At 40.5% G+C, this 12844-nt stretch overlaps 1 protein-coding gene across 3 annotated transcripts in view; it reads right to left on the bottom strand.

The window, feature by feature from the left end:
• Positions 1 to 9771: 9771 nt before the first annotated feature.
• Positions 9772 to 12844, bottom strand: part of PRKACB (protein kinase cAMP-activated catalytic subunit beta) — a 74325-nt gene continuing 71252 nt past the window's right edge. For all 3 annotated transcript variants that reach the window (XM_065673703.1, XM_065673700.1, XM_065673701.1), the window contains exon 10: positions 9772 to 12057. In XM_065673703.1, coding sequence (XP_065529775.1) covers positions 11932 to 12057 — 126 coding nt within the window. In that variant the 3' untranslated portion in view covers positions 9772 to 11931. The remainder of the gene's footprint in view (positions 12058 to 12844) is intronic.

Below are 12844 nucleotides of genomic sequence, written 5' to 3'. Positions count from 1 at the left end.
AGCTGAGTGCATCCTGGATGCATGCATGGGCAGAGATCTGAGTCAACTGCTAACCAGACACAGTTACAAGCACTAAAATGACAGGAAAAGCTCATTTTCATGCAAAGGACAATAGATGTGACTTCCACAACCATTTCATTTTACCTGACTTACATGCTGCCAAATAAATAACCAAAGTTCGCAAAACTTATGCAAATAATGGGACTCAAGCATTGAGAACAGAGAGCAGGAGGAGTCCTCACTGCTTTTGAATTTAAATAAATTCAGATGAATAAGTTAAATAGAGCATTAAACATACTGCACCCTAAAGAAAACCCTCTTTACTTCACATCCCAAAGTGTGCTGTAGAACGTAGCATATTTGTGTTGGACAAGTAAGAATTCTTTTTTGTCTCTCAAGAAATAAGCATTCTAAATGAAGCCATAATGAGTTTTTTGCATCAGCTGGTTTCTAACTTGGTAATGAACTGACATTTGAGGATACAAATATAAACCAGCTATTTTACTCACGCTCTCCCCTTCCTTCCATCATGTTCTTCAATTAATCCTTGGAGTATCTGAAGTGAGGCTCACACAGTGCGTGCGTTCTGGCTAAAAGACCTTGAACAGCAGAGAGAGGAAAACAGGCTGTGGAAAAACTCAATGTGGATATGATCAGTAGTTTGTATTTTCATTCATTGGGGTAAGGTAATTTAATTAAAAGGAGATTACGCCTGAAGGGAGACAAAGCAGGAAAGGGAATTAGACTTTTGTTTGACTATTTGCATCCCGCTTCTAGCAAAAAAACAGTTCCAGGCCATGTAGGGAACGAAGCGAGACCAGGGTTGATTAAGGGGTCAACTCCACGTGAGCTTCTGCTGTTACACGAGGAGAAATATGCAGAAATCAGTGTAGGTACTGGACACTGATGACCCTAGGGGTTGGGTATTGGAAAACACCAGTTTTCTACCAAAAAACAGTATATTGTTTGTCCCTGGAAGTGACAGCAACGCATGAAGACAAAATGCATTGCACGTGTAGCTAAGGAGAGCGTAGTACCCTGTTAACTGTGCAGCAGGTACCCAATTTCAGCTCCCCCAGAGCAAAATAAACCCCTTTAAACCTTTCTTGTTCCGACAGCCTGGGTAAAATCATGGCTAAACATGTTCACAGATCAAGGGGAGCGTGGAAACAAGGAAGGACTGGCGCGGTTTCACGCCGAGGGAAGCAAGGGAAGCTCCTCTTTGTGAGGCAGGCTTTCGCCGAGCAGGACGGACTACATCCGTGTGTAAGACACCGACTCCTCCGGCCAGGGACCCAGCGCTCCAGCGCCACCGCCGCCCCGGGCAGAGGCCGGGGTGGACAGGCCGCACGCGCGACGCCCGCCTTGGGCGCGAGGCGGCAGTAACGGCCGGCGGCCCCGCCGGTGCCCGCGCACGGCCCCGCGGCCTGCCGGGAGCTGAAGTCCCTGAGGGGCCCCCCGGCTAAGCTCCCTCCGCCGGGCACGGCCCCCCCGGTGTGGATGGAGCCGGGGACGCGGCTGTCACAGCGCCAGGTGCGCCGCTGGCTGAGCGGTAGCGCTGGAAGGCGGTATGCTTTTCCTCGGGATGCTCAGGGAGACATTTTCGGGCTGGCAGTGATCATTTGTGGTTTCTGGCGGCCAGATTGGAAATGCTGCTTACTAAGAGGAAGAAAGTAAACCAGAGATAGGCAAAATGCTGAGAGGTTTCACCCAAACGTGATAAGTGGCCAAAAATCATCAACCCCTCTTAGTGTAAGACTGGGGGCAGGGGAAACAAACGTGGCACAGGCTGGTTTTAAGTTATTCATGTCACAGATGTGGAAGCGACACAGGTTCAAGATGACTGCTTGCTACTCAGACTGAATTAATTTATAGCTATTTCCAGTCTAAAAATCCCTTTTGCCTTGTTCCCTTCCTAGCAATACAGGACTAAAAAGGGACCTTCCAGGCTGCAGACTTTGATCTCTGCCACCCCACACAAACCCTCACATAACCACATCTGCATCTAGCGCTGGTTTTGAACCCATAAGGAATCTCATCCCACTCTGCCAAGCAGAAAGTCTGTGTCAAGCTCCTCTTTACTGGTAGTTATGAACTTTCAATTTACAACTTGAAAAATACATGACCAGTTTAGACCTATTTGTTCCTGTAGCAATATTGTTTAATTTAATAATTGACTTCTCAACATCTGTGGTATCTACTTGCTTATATAGACTAAGCTGTCTGAATGGCCACAGCCTTTTTTAGACCCTCTCTGTAATAAGCTCTGTTTGTTCTGAGCTTGTTCCCCTTTCCTCTTTGGGTACATTTGCCTCCCAGGTGCAGACATTTGGGGCTGCCCTGCAAGGTGCAGTAGGGTCTCAGCAATAACTTCTACCTTCCCTGGCTGCTCTGAAGAGCCCCTAGCTCCACACTACACTTATGGAGCCTTTTCCAGAGTCCCTGGCAATTACTGTACACCCAGAAAGAGGCAAAGTCCCTGTTAGTGGTCCAGGTTGCACCTTTCCAACACTTTTCTCTCAGAAAACTGTTTCCTTACTTAAGGTCTTTTCCACTCCAGTCCATATTCTTTCTAGGTTGCCTCTTACCTTGCTCCACAGTATCAACAGCTTAATACCCCTTGTCCTGCTGTCACTTCCCTGCTTTGGCATTGGACAAAGGAATGAGGGACGGTTCCCAGCAAGGTACTCCAGTTTGCATGCAGAGTCCAGCAATGAAGCACCTCTCTTCAATTCCTGCCTTGGCCAGGAAGGTCATTAAAAAGCTATGCTGTGTCTGACCTGCCAGTGTTTTCTGCGAGGCAGAGAACTGCCATGTTGGTCTGAAGTGCTGCATAAAGCCTGGACAAAAGGCCAAAGATAGCATTGGTGTAAAGCAAGTCTGGAGAGAGGAAAGGCAGAAAACCCTTGGCAAGAGCACAGCAGAGTGACTTGTGTACCAACCCAGCATTCACTTCTGAGGCAATTAAGTTGAAGTGTGTGTTTAAATATTAGGTCAGAGCACAAGAGCCATTCAGCCTGGATTTGTACTCCAGATGGTAACCTGGGTACACCCTCACAGGTTAAAATGGAGGTCCACAGATGCGCAGGAAGTTTTGTGAAAGTGCTGTTTCAGGATCGGTGCACGGGTTAACAGCTCTGCAGGTGCACAGTGCCGCATCAGCAGCCCAGCTCTCTGCACGCCTGGCGGGGAGGAGCGCTGCTCTGCTTCGCTGGCAAGGCAGTAATTAACGGGATGGCAAAGCCCCTCTGTTCTGTTCTGATGGGGACTCCATTAAACCTTTGCTTTAGTACGCTGAGGTCATTTTTACACAGCAAGCATTATCCAACCACTCCTTTTTTTTTTTTTTTGGTAATCTCATGAATTTCCAATAGGATGACTAGAGGTGCACCCTCTTCACACCAGGCTGAAAATGAATGTGTTCAGCAGCTGGCTGCAATGCAAGTCCGGTGGCACCTTCCTGCTTTTGCTTCCTCTGTTTTCCAAGACTGAATTGCTTAAATAAATCTTCCTGCATGTGAATTATATCCACTTCACTGAGAATTTCCTGCCCTACTTATTTTGTTGTGCTCCTTCTTATCCTGGTAGTAGCTCATATTTAATAAAGCTACTGTCCAGACTTAAACCCTTGTTATTTTAAGGCTTATACTTTATATGAAAAAACATCATACAAACCACAACTCATTCTGCTCCTACTAGTGGTAGTACCTGCCACATATTTGCTTAGCTTGTGATAACGTAGCAAAAAGCTTATGAAAATTATTCACATTAAATACCAACATTATAAAACAGAATACAGCCTAATAAAAATGTTTTATATAAATATGGCTCAGACATTTCAGTGAAATAGCTGTTAAATCTAAGGAAAATCTGAAAGGCAGCGCTTTGGTTGTATGAAGTGAAGCAAAGAAGAAAGCACAACATGCTGATGCTTGCTAGGTTTTCCCCACTTTGCTGGGAAGCTTTCTTCCCACCAGGAAATCAACCTACCTCCCCATCAAGAGGTTTTCTTAGAAGCCAAGTCTGCAAATATCCAGGTCCATGTATCCACTCAATAAAGAAAAGAGAGGCAGAGGCTTAGACACAAACCCACCTTGGTATCAGGAGTCCAGCCGAACCAGTCTGTTCCTTCATGGCTTTCTTCTGAATAAATATTCTGGACGTGCACAGAGATCTATGCCACACCTGGATGCGGCAAACTCTTGAAGGGTATCCACCTTTGCTAACCACAGCCATTTGGAGAATGATGGTATTTCAGAGGTGCACAGGTGGATCATTCAGTGAGTTTCTAGGGCTGTGAGGTTTTTCCACCAGATACCCAGTAGGCAGGCAGTTAGCCAGTGGCAGGCAGTTTTAGCCTGCTTCAGAAACATCCAGATTTCTAAAATCTGTAAGTAACATTTAAGATTCATAAAGCACACATGCTCTGGTAAATACTGTCATCTTCCTTAAATGTTACAGTTCTGGTATAACTGCCAGATAGCAGGTGTGTAAGACCAGAATGTGGCATTTCTTCCATGGAGGGTGCTGCTCCTCAGCCCACTGAAAGCACCACAGGCCCAGAGAAGGGTGTTTCCAGCAGCTCTCAGTCACTGTGCCAGCGTGGATCTTATGAGCTCTATCTGCTTGTAGGCACTAAACTATGAGAATGCCAAAAGAAATCATGGCAACCCTGTGCTTTTTATGTAAATATAAAAGATCAAAGGTCACAAATGTTGTTTGGCAAGTGGTTGCCAAAACTGCCAGTGACTGCAAGAAAGGACACACTGTTGCAGCAGGGGAAGTGTTCCAGACACACATTAGATGGTCCTGTTTCCACCCTCTCCTCTCTCCTTTGATATAACCAGATGCTCACACATGAACATTAGCAGGCACGACAGACATTCAAAAGTTGTGCATTAAGGTTATAACAGTTAAATTGACCTTTTAAAAATCTGATCAGCTCTAAATTGGTTGATGAGGCTCAAGAGAGATCAGAGGTGCTCTCAAGAACACACTGGCTGTAACTTCATCTTCTCTTGACTGCTCTGGTGGTCACATAATTCAGGAAAATGCATTTTGCCTGTAAACATTGTAGCTTCAATTAGTAGAGATATATCCAACTCTAAAAAAATTATATTCTCTCTACTGTAAATACTGTATATTCCATGAACCAGCTTAAAAGCACTTTTCAATTTCTTTTCTCTTTTTTGTGGCAGTCTTTGGTTAAAAGCAGTATATTTCTGAACTTTCAACTGCATGTAATACAGAAATGTGACTGAGTGCTATTAAACAGCCCCACTGATTCTTGCCTCTCATGAAAACAGGATTTATCAGTGAGAGATTTTAGTGATTTTTTCATACAGCTCATGCAACAGTATATAATGAAAACAATGCCTTTGTTCAATTTAGTGTCAAAGCTTTGTTTTTGCCGATATGAAAATCAGTAGAAAAATATTGCAAGTATTTAAATATTGCAAGGATTAAAGGCAAAATCTACTAATAAAGAACAAATAGTCGTGGTTGGTATTGCATGTATTATTTGACAGATTACGTGACCACTACAGTCAGAATTTCTCATTCCCTGCTGCTCTTAAATATTTATTTTCCACCCCTCTTGTTCTTACCATGCTGTGGAGCTGACATTTCTTTCACACACAGTTCCATGCCATATAAACGTGCCATCTACTGGCAAACGAATGCAACGAGAGCTTTTTGTTCTAAAGAAGCTAAGGGAAGGTGGAATCGTGATTCATCTCATTTTATAGGTTTTTGTAGTAATCTGGAACATTAAAAACAAAAAAGAAAAATCAAGAAAAGTCAGAGTTGAGTTCTGTTAGTCAATAAGTAGCTTCAGAATTAAGACCAGTTTAATAACTTCAGACATAATACTAGGAATGCTCTAAAGCATAGCTTTGGGTTGTACAAATCCCGAGTAAAATGAAAAATATATATCGAATCTTTAAGGGGCCATTTCCCCCCCAGCATTCACTGCAATACTTCTCTTGGCAGGAAATGTACCTTACAGCCAACCCAGACCTGATCTGAAATTCCCTTCCAGAATGAATGAGCTATGGGGTCTTTCGTAACAGGAGGTGCCTGTCTGATGTGGAGGTCCTCCTGAAGCCAAGTCCCTTCATTATGTCCTAAGCTACAGAGCAGATAACGTCTATAGAAGTACCAACATGACTAACATGCCAAGATTAACAAACTCTTTATCACTGCATTGTACACATTATATCACATAACATTTCTGCCACCAGGATCTTTTTTGTTGTACATTATGTTTTTCCTAAAGCTTCGTGCTCAGCTCCTCTCTTAGCTTTTCCCATTGGTAAACGAGCCTGCCAGATGCATACTTCCTCATATATATGGTACGAGAACAATGTTAATAATTCCTGGGGACACTTTTTTTTGTTGTTGTTTTAAAAACTCTGGGCATTTATGAAATAATTGAATATCGATTGCTTAACCTCAATTAACACACCTGTGAGTGCATTACATTGTTTTACTCATTCAAGGTGTTACCTATCATTAATGAAGTCCTAATGCCCAGATCCTCACTTTATGCAAACATTAAATAGAAAGATGGAATAAACTGAAAGGACATCCATTTTGTTGAACTGTGATTTAGATAACTATATACACATTCAAAGTAACAATGCAGATACACAGTAAAGAACAATACTTCCAGTGGAAGACAGTTGTTGTGATATTGCTCCATAGACTAAAGCATTGATATACCACTAAATGAAAAGGTGTTGGATTGGATTAGGTTGGGGTTTTTTTGTTTTCTTTGTGTTTTGGTTGGTTGTGGTTTTTTTTGTTGGGCTTTTTTTGTTTTGTTTTTTTAATATATTGAATCAAATTATCTTGGTGGAGAATTATTTCAGGAAGTTAATCAAGCCTTTCCAGCACTCCAGTTTTCATTGCCCTAATGACTGGTATTTTTTCTTGGAATCGACTGGACAGACTTGAACATATACTACACACCAGGCTGCTGAGACCTTGCTCCATTTGTGTCAATATACCTGAAGTGTGTCCTTTCCAATCTTCTACTGCATCTTGGAAGCAAAGGCAGAGGAGTAAGTCTATAACCTCTACCTCCCAGGAAAGGAAAACACTTTCTACTGTGGTTGTGTATGTGTGGGAAGAGATCACTGACCTATGTCCTCAAATTCCTTCCAACTAGAACTTTTCATCCTAAAGAGCTTCTGTGCTGCCACCATGCCCACACATCAAACAAACTACTTTCTCTACTTCAGCCTTGTCAATGACCTCTCACCCTCAGATAAACTGCTTCTCAACACAGAGAGCAGAATTTGCAACTAGATACTAGATTGCTGCTGTGTGATCTCTCAAAATCCAAATCTTGTAAGCTGAGCCCTAATAAGGAATGTGCAAGTTTGTCTCTGGGTCTTTCTTACACACTTCACTGCCCATCAGCTAATGCAAATGAACACCACAAATATGTTGCTTTTAAAATTTTAAGCAAAGAGCCACATGAACACAATTTTTTGATACAAATGCCTTCGCAAAAACGTGTATCTGACCCTCTGAGGGAGGGAACAGGACAACCAGATCAAGGATTCTGAAGGAAATTTTACTGGCTTTGAAATAGACCACTGGGAGCTCACAAGCCAGTGACTTCATGGAAGCCTCGAGCTGCCATTATCCCACTGAGGTAGGAATCTTTCACAGTAGTAAATTACAAGAATAAATTACATTGTCAATATATGCAAGTTCCATCAGGCAGGCACCCCTTTTTTGTAGGGCACACCTCCAACCCAACAACAAAAGGTTAAAATGGCACTAGACTTCAGATCTAATTCAAACCTTTATTCATCATCAAATTGTAAAGTTAAGAAGGGAAGCTATCTTGAGATGCCCATCTCATACTTCTAAAAAAAATGCGACGATTTACACAGTTCCTATGTAAGATGACAAATATTTACTACCTATATGACATTTAAACATCCTTGTGGAGCCCCAACACTTTTACTGCAAGTGATCATTTCCCAACCTGACCTCACTCATTTTATCCCTCCCTCAGAGCCTCAGATCAGTTGATTCCTCCAGCTCTCCAGTAAAAGCATTCTTAAAATGTGTGCAAGACCCACACTTGTAAAACTATGGTGGTCATAAAACTTTTTGTCACACACATCCAGATCAGCTACACACACCCCACCTGGAGAATGGAATTGTCTTTCTACCAGTTTCTTATGGAATGGTTCTCAAATTCTTATCTGGGATAAGTCCTCCTTACACGCGGCAAATAACAGCAACAGATTTGAACAACACCTTCAAATCTGCTGCTCAACATGCCGTGTTTGCATAGGAGCTGTAGTAAAAGAAGACAACCTTTTTACAGTTTCTTAGTCCAGCTTTAGAAAAAGTACAAAGGTCTTTAAAATGTAATACAGCATTTGTACCACGAAACCACGAAGAACACAAAACCACAGTCTGTAGTCATACGTACAGCAGCAGAAGCAAAGGGGCTGAAGCTCCTCTCCAAAAGCGGGAAGAGGAGGAGCTGCCTTACAGAGAGCAGGTACCAGAGCCTCTCTGAACACCACTTGTGGAAAAAGCCTCAAGACAGACAATGCCAAGACCATGAACAGTCTTTACTTCTATCAGTTGTTTCACAGCACAATGAGACATAGCACAAAGTTTGTACAGCAGGATCTGCAGACAGTTTAAAACCAGGCAATTATCTTTAATAAAAAGCATCGAATCTGAAGGTGAAAATATGAAGACAAACAATATTGCTGCTAATGATCACCTTGCTTACTTTTGATTGTCTATGATGTCCAATTCACTAAGATCTCACAATGCCTTTCATATTCTCCATACCATCTTCTCCAAACCCCCTAGTCAGTGTAAAGCTTAATGTGTCCCAACTAATATGAACACTATGTTTCATAACCTTTTCCTCTGATTTTCAAATTCTGTTTGCAGTGTGTGGGGAGATGCAACGTCTCTCATCATACAATATTCTGATTCACAAAGAAGCAGCACAAGTGTTGTACATAATTTAATTTGCACTTCTGTATATAAATGTTTACTATATTGCACACTATTGCAGCACTTAAAAACATCTAATTATTTGCAAAAATTAGTAAAATACTTTAAAGGATTTAAAAATAAGGGTTTTAATGCAACTGACAAGATAATAAAAAAAGCAATTTACTTAATGAGATACAATCCTTTATGTTGGAAATGAAAGTTACATACAACTAGAATACAATTAAAATATACCATATAGTTCAACACTTAATTCCTCAAATGTGTAAAATTAACAAGCTTCTACTGTCATAGATATACAATTTTTCCATATTGTGAAAAGGATTTTTCAAATTAAATACAGGTAACATAATATTCTGTAGTTATATTTTATGACTGTGTTTAAATGAGAGGGTTGTATAATACTCACATTGTCAAATGTACTCACTAATGCCTTGGAAATTGCACACTTCCCCTCCTTTTCCAAAATAGAATCTCATTTCCATACTGAAGTCTATTATGCCATATTGGAAAAGTATTTTACTTTCTAACAGGATTTTCATAAAATTAAAAAAGTAGCATAATATCACGGTGTTAAGATGACTTTTCCACTTACGCCCATGTAGAGTTTAATCTGGGTATCAGACAGGCCAGAACCAATCCTAGACTTTCGTCTTATTGTACACGCAAGATGAATGATTACAGTATTTTACAAAACAGAAAAAATCTCTGATCCTCACTAGAATTATAAAGGTAATGATTGAAAATTAAAATCATAACAGAATCAAATTGTGATCTCCAACATTTATTAAAATCTTTTAAAGTTCATAAACGACAACAAAGTTACTGTAGAATTTATCGCATACAGCTAGCATACAGCAGCATGTCCTTGGTCTAAATGAAATACAAAAGATTTTAACATTTTCATACAAAGGATTTCTTTAAATTTATTAATGTGACGATATATCTTTGTTACATAAAATTTGCTACAGCAAAGTATCTTATACTTTTCTTGCACATATGTAAATATGGGTGGACAAAGACTGCATTCAGTGTCAGCCTCCTAATGACGTTGTGCAAAAATGCTCAACAACCTAAACAGACAGAATGTTGATGGTACGTCTCTCATTCTTTTGTAAAATGTCTACAAAGGCTTTTCTTAAAGGAGTGCCATACAGATTAAAAGGAGGGAATGCCAGTGGTGTATTTGCATTGGCATTCAAACAAATACAATGGCTATGTATCAATATAGCTCATTTGCTTTAAAAACAATTCATCCTTGTATGCATGTAAATTGATCATAAAATATGAGTCTAGTTTAAATTGTTTAGATGTGCTGTTTTAAGACAGGTCACTGAGACAGCCAGAATCAAGTGTACAAATAAAACTACTATGAATAAGTTTAAAAGCAACCCCCAAAAAAGTGCTGAGCCACTGATTATTAACATTGAATTAAATGTGTGAAAGTGCCCAAAGCTAGCACATCATAGCGGTATCTTTTAAGTCAGTTGGTGAGAGTATACAAAACAATTAAGCCCAAATACTTATATCTGTGTGACCATACATTCTGTTTGACTGAAAGAAAGTAGATTAGAAATGAAGACACAACGCAACTAAAATAAACCCAGCTGCTGCAGTTTTGAAACTTTATCTCTTTTCTTCATGAATGAAGTGCTGTAATTAAAAAGAAAATGATTGTAGCAGTACTCCATCCTCAGTTTACTAATATAGTATACCAGAATAAAAACTTGGCAAGAACCTCTTATTCTTAAAAGCTAACAAAAAATAACCGTGTTCATCCAGCGATGCATCTAGAACATTATGTTGCATTTGCGAAACCATTTGTTTTTCATAGCTAATGGCAGAGCGCATTTTGCTTTTTGTGGTGTGGTGGTGATGATTTTAATGGGTGCCTTTTTTAACCAAAAAAGGCTCAAAACAAGGAATACTTGGGGAGCCCAAACACTGGCTTTAAAAAAGAAAAAAAAAACCCAGAAAGAAAATGTGAATCAAAATGAATCATATTCTCTACAATACTGACCAAAACTTCCTTTAAGAGTTTAGGGTTCATTTTCTTAAAAAAGCCATTTCATACCTGCCAACTGAAATGCTGGTAAGTTGACTTGGTTAAATATGGTCCAAAATCCAGACCAGGTATAATTACTCCTTCTCACAAGACTGTAAGCTCTCCATGGTACAGTCTGGTTATGGCAATTTACCTACTGCCTAGGTGGGAAATAGAAAGGAAGGAGGCAGTGACGAAAACTGCAGGGATGTAGAAAACCAAGGCACAGGGTCTAGCTACTGTCCCCTACATAAGCCATCCAATTGATTCTACTGAATTTTGGTCAGTCTCCAGGAAGAAACGTTTTTAAGTTAATTTAGCAGACATTTATATGGCGATAAATACTACCTTCAAAAATGCTAAAAATGTTGGCTAGGTTTAGTCTGAGCTACTAAAAATTTTTTATAAATTGTAGCATCAGACACAAGACAGACAAGAATTATTGGCTGGCACAGACTAGAAGCAACATTTATCTTTCACTTCAGTCTAAATCACACTAGCCGCAACACCTTCCATTTCACTCACACAAATAATACATTATTCAAAATAAAATGGAGCATTCTTGGGTAAAAAACTACTTCATTTTAAAGGGGGAAAATGAACAATACACAGAAACAAAGAACGACAGAAACCAAAGTTAAGTAGGAAAGTGGTCTATTATTCTGTGTTACTGCACAAACAGTGCTTGCTTAATTGTGCCTAGTTAGAAGGGTTGGTGCAAACTGCACACATGGAAGATGGCAATAAAGACCTCAGTCAGCTTTGTGGAATGAAGTAACTAGGTAACTGTTTTGACATATGATGGTCTCAGCTCCACCTCATCTGTTAACAGAGTGCAAAGATCCCAATGTGAGCCCTGATGTCATCTTGTCCTCTTACTCCTACTAAAAATCAGCAAATTCTTTTGCACATTTTTCTGTTAGAGACGCACGAATATCTTCTTCTTCATAGTCATCAAAGTTGCTGGTATCTCCAGGACCTCTGCACTTTGGTATGAATGGAGCTTCTACCTGTATTTGGTGAGGGGGAAAAAAAGAAGAGGCACTTGAAATGTTATTGCCCTAATAATCTTAGATTTAACGTTGTGATAATAAGCACAACAATATTCCCATTACTCCTCAAATCCTGCCAAGAAATCAGATACTACAGCTTGAAGTTGTGGCACAAATAAATCTAGCCTAAGAAGGTGCACATCTAGCTGTATGAATGTAAGCTGAAAGAGACTAGTACCTCACTGACCACCATCAAGTAAAAACTGCTTCCACTTCAAAACAAACCTTAATTCTCTTCTTGCAGAAGGGACCTGCTCTCTGCTGTTCACCAGCTGCGTGGTGCAGCTCCTAGCACAGCGTGGGCTGCACAGCACTAGCACACAGTCACAGCGGAAGCAGAGTAGGTTGGTTACCATCAACACTACCCAAAAATCAGTTTGGAATCCCTCTTCTACTTACATCAAACCTCCATTTCCAGATAAAAACTAACCTAGTACAAGTTTAAAACATTATGTTCTCCATCTCCCATAAAGTTCCTCCTGGGACCTAACTGTGAGAAGTGCAAGCCTTCCTGAAACTAGGCCACAAGTGAGAGACAAGCAGTGACATGAAGGGGTCGCTAAAGACTGTACAGAATGCCAGTGCAGCTCTAATTAATGATGGAAAAACCCTTCTGGTAAAGACTACTTGCACATCCTCTCAGATCCACATATACACTCGACTGACCATGAGATTCAGTACATCTCATGTCAGCTGTATGGTAGTAAGCCATTCACACTCAGGCGCTGGAACCCACCATTTTCCA

Source organism: Lathamus discolor, chromosome 3 (assembly GCF_037157495.1).
Source record: "Lathamus discolor isolate bLatDis1 chromosome 3, bLatDis1.hap1, whole genome shotgun sequence".
Classification (NCBI taxonomy): domain Eukaryota; kingdom Metazoa; phylum Chordata; class Aves; order Psittaciformes; family Psittacidae; genus Lathamus; species Lathamus discolor.
Note: the sequence above shows the minus strand (reverse complement) of the source record. Positions and strands in the feature narration are given on the sequence as shown.